Raw genomic sequence first — 7921 nt, forward strand, 5'->3', positions numbered from 1 at the left:
ATAGCTGATTCACTTTGCTGTACAGTATAAACTGACACAATATTGTAAAGCAACTATGCTCCAATTAAAAAAAAATAATTGCTGAACATCCTTACTTCTCCCCACATGGACCCCACGGCGTGCTCAGCTTACAGTAGAGGGCACTCCCTCTGCTGCCAAATCCACAGCACTCCAGGGCCAGCTGTGCCAGGCCCTCCTCTCCTTGGTGCTCACCTCATCCTCTCAGCTGCCTCCTTTCTTTGCTGCTGTTACCATCTTCCAAGCTGACTCTGGAGCATCTCCCCAGCCCACCCCCCAATCTGCCCCCACCCACCCCCAAGCAAGCATCGACTCTGGCAGATTTCTGCTAAAGGGGGACCAGTGATGTCCTAACCTGTTTGCTTTTCCAGGACTGTTGTTTGCAGGGGGATTTTTTTTGGAACCAGAACAGAAATCATCCCACATCCTTACGCAATTCTTCCACAGGCTCCAGCAAATAAAGGGCCTTTGGACCCTCCACCAGTCTGCCTTTTCCAGCAGAGCACCTGGGTTGGGCCTGAAGCCTCCAGCTACCTGCCTGCCGACCTGCCAGGACCTCTCCGGAGCAACCATGAAGTGCCTCATCCTGCTCCTTTGCCTTGCTCAGCTCTGTGGCTGCCGCTCTGTCCCGTATTCTGGCCCGATTCTGGGTAATAGGGAACCAGCCTGTGATGACCCAGAAACAGAGCAAGCAGCCCTGGCAGCCGTGGACTACATCAATAAGCACCTTCCTCATGGCTTCAAGCACATCTTAAACCAGATTGACAGTGTGAAGGTGTGGCCGCGGGTAAGTGAACCTGCTGTGTAGGAGGGGGTGGGGCTCAGCTGGGTGTCTCTAAGAGCCCGCCCTCCCAGCACAAATGAAATCGCAGAATGGAAACACCCTGATTCCTCCCAGGAGGGAGGGAGAGACGGAGGGAAGAGAGGAGACATTCTGTACTGTGGTCAGTGGTCTCCAGGAGGGTGCTGGTTGGGGGCAGGAGGAGAGGGAAAGGCTTTGAATGATATTTTGAGGATCACAGGTAGAAAGTGTGGTTTTCTAGAAAAACTAGGACCAGAGACTGGATTCTAGTTTCCCAACTACCACTGACTGGAAATCACTTCTTTTCCTTTGGTTCTGTTTCTCTAGGTAAAGACTGAGAGTGAATGAAATGTGCATTTGATAAGTGCCTACTGTGTGCCAGGCCCTTTCACATATATCATCTCCTTAACCCCTCTCTCACCCCACCCCCAGTCCTGTGGGGTATTGTCCTTGTCTTACATGAGGAAACCAAGGCTCTGACATATTAGGGCATTTTTTTACCCAAGGTCATAAAATAGTAAGCAACAGGCTGGGATTCAATTCCAGAACTGTGTTCCTTCCTCTACACAAGCTGCCTCCCCAAGAAAGGTACCCACATCCCAATGAGAAATCTTGGCATGAAAGGATTCACCCGCTCACATGCTAGACAAGAAACCAATGCAGCCTGAAGCTGGTGACAATGATGATCAAGCTGGGAAACGTGTGCCTTGGGGGTCAGCCGAGTGATCTGGAGAGGTGGGGAAAAGACATCCATCTATTGCCTATTTTGAAATTAGATTTTATAGCTGATGAAGGATAATTCTTTCAGTCAACACTGATTACAAGCCTTCCATGGGCAAGAACCAGTGTCAGGCGCTATGGGAGATACTAAGTTGACTCATATGAAATAACCAGTTTTGTATAATAAAAGCGGTCAAATATTGGCATTTTAATGATACAACCTAATACAAAGGTGAGAAAGACATAGTGTCCACAAGAGATTCACAGTCTAGGAAGGAAAATAAGGCAAACCTCAGGATGTCTGGACTGACTCATGGACATCTGATCTCACAATGGGACAAAATATTTGAAATCGGGATTGTCCCAGATGGATTTTAGGAGTTCTGCAACCATAGTGAAGTACAGTGGTGATTCAGAGGAAGCACTGATCAATTCAGGGGAAATGACACACAATGTGCATATTTGAGGGAAAGAAGGAACAACACTGCAGTTTTCACTAACTGCAGGGTTGTAGAAACCCAGGAGCCCCAGGTTCCTATTCGCTAGCTCTGAGTGTTTTCAGGAAGTTAATTTGGGCATATCTGCACATCATAAAACACAGCTTCCTCCAGGAAAGGAGATTTTGAGGCTTCAGGTACTAGTGAATCACGCAGAACAGACATGAGAGACAAGCAGAGCTGGGCTGAAAGAAAAAATAGCCATACTCGTACCTTCTGGATTTTTCTGGGCTTTGAAGAAAGGATACAGAAACAGGTGAACTGGCAGGAACAACTCCAAGGAGTCATACAAGCTCCCCTATCACCTCCTTACCCGCTGCTCCTTCCCTCTGTGCTAGTGACTGACTGACGCACTGCTTCCTCCATCAGAGGGAGGCTCACGCTTCCCTCTCATTACCAGCAGGGGGCAGTAGGGAATAGCAACTTTTCATCCAGGCATCTACAAGCCAAAAGATAAAAAGCCACAGACAATAACTTTTCCTTTAGGAAGGAAAAGAAAATGGGGAAGGAAGGAAAGTAGATGTTGAGAAGGAAGGAAGGAAGAAGTAGAGGGAGGGATGAAGAAGATAAAAGGGAGATAGTAAGTTATTATCCTATACCAACTTACTTCGCTGCTTGACTGAGAAAAATCCAAAGCTGACTTTTTTAAAAGTACTGCTTGAAGGGTGAAAATTTTTAAATTAAATAAGTATCAACATTCATTTTAGCTTCCAGATACAGCTCAGCGTGATGGCTGTGCTTCCATCAACCAGTCCAAGGCCACGCCCCCTTCTTTCTTACCTCTCCAACAGGGAGTGGGTTCAAACCCAGTAGGAGCTCACCCTTGGACCCGCTCAGCAGAATTAGGCTGCTCACCTCTTCATTCTCTGTCTCCACAGCGGCCCACGGGAGAGGTGTTTGACCTTGAAATAGACACACTGGAAACCACCTGCCATGTACTGGACCCCACCCCCCTGGCAAACTGCAGCGTGAGGCAGCTGAAAGAGCACGTGAGTGCCCCTCTTAGGGCGACTGCTGCGGGGGCAGCTAAAATTGCCAATTGATGGCGCCTTCCCTGGGGCTGATTTTTACAATTCACCTTTTTATCGTACTCCCACCCCCTGCGAAACCAGTGTCATGTTTCAACATCACCCAGTGAAGGAGATTTTGTGAGGCTCACCTTTGACATCCACGTCTCCCCTGCCACCATCCCCCCACCGTGAGAAGTGAGAGGTCAGCCCTCCTCCTGGGCCCTCACTGTGGGTTTATTTCTCCAGGCGGTGGAAGGAGACTGCGATTTCCATGTGCTGAAACAAGACGGAGAGTTTTCCGTGTTGTCTGCAAAATGTGATTCCAGTCCAGGTAGAGATGATTATTATTCTTATTATAGTTACCTGGTAGAGAGAGTGAGGAGGGAACCTGAATTGTTTTCAACAGAAGTAGTTCTAGCCACTTTGTTGGTGATGAAAAGAAGCCAAGTTTCCGGGGTTTGGGGACTTTAAAACTGTGTTTTAAGGAGCTGTTCTCATTGGAGGTGAAAATCGCCCCTTGGTCAGAGGGGCTTCTGCAACAATGCCAGCATGGCAGGAGCCACCCGAAGGTTTAGTAAGAAGCAGATGATCCTCCTGCAGCCATTTGGAGCATGTTTTAGCCCTTTCAAATAAGCAGAGCGGGGGCAAATGCCGCAGAGAATTACAGCCCCGAGCCAAGTTGATTTCTTCGCTCTGTGCGCAGACTCGGCCGAGGACGTGCGCAAGGTGTGTCCAGACTGCCCCCTGCTGGCCCCTCTCAACGACAGCCGGGTGGTGCACGCAGTAGAGGCCGCGCTGGCTGCCTTCAACGCCCAGAAAAACGGCTCCTACTTTCAGCTTGTGGAAATTTCTCGGGCTCAATTGGTGGTAAGACTGAGACCCTGATGACGGTTTGGGCAGTTTGGTGGCACTTTGGGAGTGGACGTGGTGAAGCAGGGGTGAGGGACGGAGCAGGTGCAGGGGCAGCCACGGGAAGTCAACGAGGGTGGTGGGAGAAGAGGGAAAGAAAGGGTCCTGAGTGTCCTAAGGACCCCGAGGACCCTCAGCGCATCCCCCACCTAAGCCACTTCAACACAAAACAGCCAGATGCTGTGTGTCCCCAGTTCCTCGGTTCCAGTTAACACCAGGGTGGAAGTTCCCACTTTATCCAGAAGCACCCACTGTAAATTCATGGGTCTCCACATCGCCATCACCCATCACCAATCACCACGGAACATCTACAGCACTCTTGTAATTGATACTTACAAAGGCATGGGCATACTTACATATAAGGGCAAGGATCCTAAAATGCCTCTGAATCACTGAGAAAAAAAAAACTAATTGTACCGTGGCTGGGTTAGCACATGTGAATGCAGTGGAATTCTAATATTTTTAAAAACTAGTATTCTGGATACCAGCCATGGCATACTTGGAAATACACTATAGATAGTAATTCTATTAACCAGAATATGCGATTCACAGAACACCCCCGCCCCAGACTATAACAAATAACAGATATTTTATTATTGTAAGTGTCCATTTTCTCCAAGGACTACAAGATAGAAAAGCATAAGTATCTTCTGTACTTTCATTTATATTTTTCATTTGATCCTGCTGTCTAAAATACGTGGGAGAGGAATTAATTTCTTTACTTTCCCACCCCATCTTGGAGTAACCTGAGCCTTGGGTCTCAAAGTGCAACCCCAACAGGGAAGTTGGCAGGAGGCAGGGTTCCCACTCAGGTCAGTGTAAGCTCAGCCCTCTGGGTTCCTGCTTTCTACCTGAAAACTCACCTCTGCTCTGAATGATGGGCAGTGGATACCTGCACCTCCTTCAGGGAAGACCCAACCCCAGCTTCTGTATGCAAACCCTTCAAAAACCCAGTGTCTCACTGTATGCCGTATGTAAGCCACCGGGGGCATGTTTCCTGGCCACACAGTGTGGTCTCCGTGAAACGTGCTCCCTGGACTGTGCAATTCCATGGCCCTCGCTACTTCCCTCTGGCCTCTCCTTACCAGTCTTTTTCATGCTAAGTCATGTTGCTTCATGAAAATTTTCCTTTTATCCTCATCAGCCTCTTTCAGCTTCTGTCTCTGTGGAGTTTGCAGTGGCTGCCACTGACTGTGTTGCTAAAGAGGTCGTAGACCCAGCCAAGTGCAACCTGCTGGCAGAAAAGGTGAGCGGGCTAGGCATTGGGTTGGTAAAGCCAAGTCATGGAACAGAGCATCCTTAGAGCAAATTCGTATCTTGTGGGGCTTCCCTGGTGGCGCAGTGGTTGAGAGTCCGCCTGCCGATGCAGGGGACGCGGGTTTGTGCCCCGGTCCAGGAAGATCCCACATGCCGCGGAGCGGCTGGGCCCGTGAGCCGTGGCCGCTGAGCCTGCGCGTCCGGAGCCTGTGCTCCGCAAGGGGAGAGGCCACAACAGTGAGAGGCCCGCGTATGGCAAAAAACTAAAAAAAAAAAAAAAAAAAATTAAAAAAAAAAAAAAAAATTCGTATCTTGTGGCTGCAGAAAGGAGAAATGCAAAATACCCACTGCCTGTGAGGCTGGGTCGTGCCAGGTCATCCTCTGGGGTGTCATCTCCCCTGCTTAAGAGCTATCACCAGATCTTCTCACCCAATGGAGGCCCCTGGAGTTAGAGAGGCTGTTTCCTAACTAAGATGAGTCATGTCAGGCCATTGAGAGTATAAAGTGTAGATTTTCTAGATAGACCTCTGATATGAAATCTTTCAAGTCCTTAAGCCAGTAATGTCCACTTCTAGGAATTTAGCCTAAAGAGATCATCGTGTTTGACAGAATATATCTATAAAGATGATTTATGACAGGTACAAAATGACCCCAGAAGATCTGAATGTCCTAAAGGAGGGAATCATTGAATAAAATATGGCACATTAGTAAATAGAAAATTATACAGACACGAAAATTAACACTTTCAAAGAATAAGGAATGATATAAGAGAATGCTATCATTATAGCACGTGAAAAACACAGTATACAAAATGGTGTGGTGATGCCAATTTTTAAATGATATTTAATAGTAGTTAAAAATAATAAAGAAATACATAGATGTGAACAGAAGTTCTCCTGGGTCACCACCATTTCTGAGATTATGGGTGATCTCTCTCATTCCCAAAGCTTTTCTGTATTTTCTACATTCTATATAAAATATAAGCAGAAATCATACACTTTAGGAAAAAGATTTTTTTAAAAAAAGGAATTAGGAATTTAAGGGTTTTTCGCTTGATGTGTTGGAGTATAAGTGAAACTGGGAGAGAAGTCCACTTTCTGAACTGGTTCAAATAACTCCTCTCTTTCTGTGGGCAGCAATATGGCTTCTGTAAGGGGACAGTCACTGAGAAGGTTGCTGGTGGGGAAGATGTTGCAGTGACCTGCACGGTGTTCCAAACACAGGTAAGGGCGTCATGGATGCACTTGCCCTTATCTTCAGAATACAATGACCCCTTCACCTTTCTGCGGTGCATTAGTAATTTCAGGGCATTTGCTGCCTGTCCTTTTGAGCCCCGCCATATAGATAGCGCCAGGGAATGTGAAATCATCAAAAAACAAAAGGTTGTTTCAGCCATGCCCTCCCCTCCCACGAACTGGTGGTTACAGGGCAGAACCTCCCTAGTGTGCAATTGGCGAGGCCACGTGTTTTATTTGCTAGCTTGGGAGCGGGGGCGGGGAGAGGCGGGGTGGGGGGTGGAGTGGGCGTGGTTTCTTGAGTTGCAGAGTCCAGGTGGCCAGATCTGTCTCACAGCTCCCTGTGGCTGCTGGTGTAGATGAAAAAGAGGGTGACGCTACTGGTGAAGGTTAGCCATAAGGTGGGGTTCTTTTGCTCGTGGAACAGTGTAAGTCTACCATCGCCAACACAACTGGTGAGAAAGGGGCTACCGCAGGCCAGTTACCCCTCCCCTGGAGCCCTGATGGCCATCCCTTGTACCTAGGTAGTTCTTTTTTGCCAGATTCCTTGCAAATAAAAATTAGTACTGTGAGAGAATTGGGTGGGGTTCCACCTGGAAGGAAGAGAAAGGCAGCTAACCTAAGGAAACAATCCTCTCTCCAGCCTGTGCTCCCACAGCCCCAACCAGACGGCGCCGAAGCAGGGCCCCTCATCACTGCACCGGGCTCGGCTGGGCTAGCACTTTCTCCAGCTGGCCAGCCCGCGGCCTCCCTGGTGGTGGGACCCAGGGCCGTGGCAGCTCCCCCGATGCCCCCACCGGTGTACCCGGCGCACTACGACCTGCGCCACGCCTTCTCGGGTGTGGCCTCAGTGGAGTCAGCCTCAGGAGAAGCGTTTCACGTGGGGAAGACACCCAAGGTGGCGCAGCCTAGCATTCCTGCTCCTGAAGGTCCAGTTCCAGTGGTCCGCCCTTGCCCGGGGAGAATCAGACACTTCAAGATCTAGAAGACGGTCAGAGATGAGAAGGTTTGGCACAGAGAACGTGGCCACCATTTTGTCCAAGTATGGGTTTGGGTGGGAGCTGTGTCTGCTATCAAAGCAAGTGCTACATGTGGTCTAGATTAATGTCAAGTCTTGAATGCCAGCTTCTCGTCATCCTTTGGAGGTCGGGGAACAGAGCGGGTGATAGTTATGTTTGATGGAAGGCATAAGGTCAGCAACTTGATTGTTATTGTTTTGATGCTAAGCCACCACCATTGTTTTCTCTACTTTCTCTTGACCTCACAAAAATAATTGGAACTGTGATTTTTGAAAGGTGCTCTTACCAAGTTTATATCTGCTTGTTAATAAAAATGCCTGAAGGACCTTCCTTAAAAAAGAAGGTTCTAAGCTGAAATGTGGTCATGATTATTTCCAGCTTCATCCAAGCTCACGTGTGTGTGGTCTGTCTTTCCAGCAACCACACCACAAGTGTTCCTAATCAAAATCAAAGT

At 48.3% G+C, this 7921-nt stretch overlaps 1 protein-coding gene across 2 annotated transcripts; it reads left to right on the forward strand.

The window, feature by feature from the left end:
• The first annotated feature begins 574 nt into the window (after nucleotides 1-574).
• Nucleotides 575-7779, forward strand: AHSG (alpha 2-HS glycoprotein). Of its 2 annotated transcripts, XM_032631016.1 has the most exons (7): nucleotides 575-805; nucleotides 2916-3026; nucleotides 3294-3378; nucleotides 3751-3914; nucleotides 5101-5202; nucleotides 6350-6436; nucleotides 7092-7779. In XM_032631016.1, the coding sequence occupies exons 1-7, from the start codon at nucleotides 590-592 to the stop codon at nucleotides 7431-7433; spliced, it is 1107 nt and encodes a 368-aa protein (XP_032486907.1). In that variant the 5' UTR covers nucleotides 575-589; the 3' UTR covers nucleotides 7434-7779. The 2 variants fall into 2 exon arrangements, with proteins under 2 accessions (XP_032486907.1, XP_032486906.1); XM_032631015.1 differs by lacking the exon at nucleotides 6350-6436 and having other exon boundaries at nucleotides 590-805.
• Nucleotides 7780-7921: the final 142 nt, after the last annotated feature.

This window comes from Phocoena sinus, chromosome 4, assembly GCF_008692025.1.
Source record: "Phocoena sinus isolate mPhoSin1 chromosome 4, mPhoSin1.pri, whole genome shotgun sequence".
Classification (NCBI taxonomy): domain Eukaryota; kingdom Metazoa; phylum Chordata; class Mammalia; order Artiodactyla; family Phocoenidae; genus Phocoena; species Phocoena sinus.

What these genes read in the sequence shown, in the direction of transcription:
- AHSG (XM_032631016.1), top strand. Translation starts at nt 590, where the DNA reads ATGAAGTGCCTCATCCTGCTCCTTTGCCTTGCTCAGCTCTGTGGCTGC. An exon ending in TGAGGCAGCTGAAAGAGCAC is followed by an intron (nt 3,027 to 3,293) that starts GTGAGTGCCCCT and finishes TTATTTCTCCAG; the next exon opens with GCGGTGGAAGGAGACTGCGA. An exon ending in TTTCTCGGGCTCAATTGGTG is followed by an intron (nt 3,915 to 5,100) that starts GTAAGACTGAGA and finishes TATCCTCATCAG; the next exon opens with CCTCTTTCAGCTTCTGTCTC.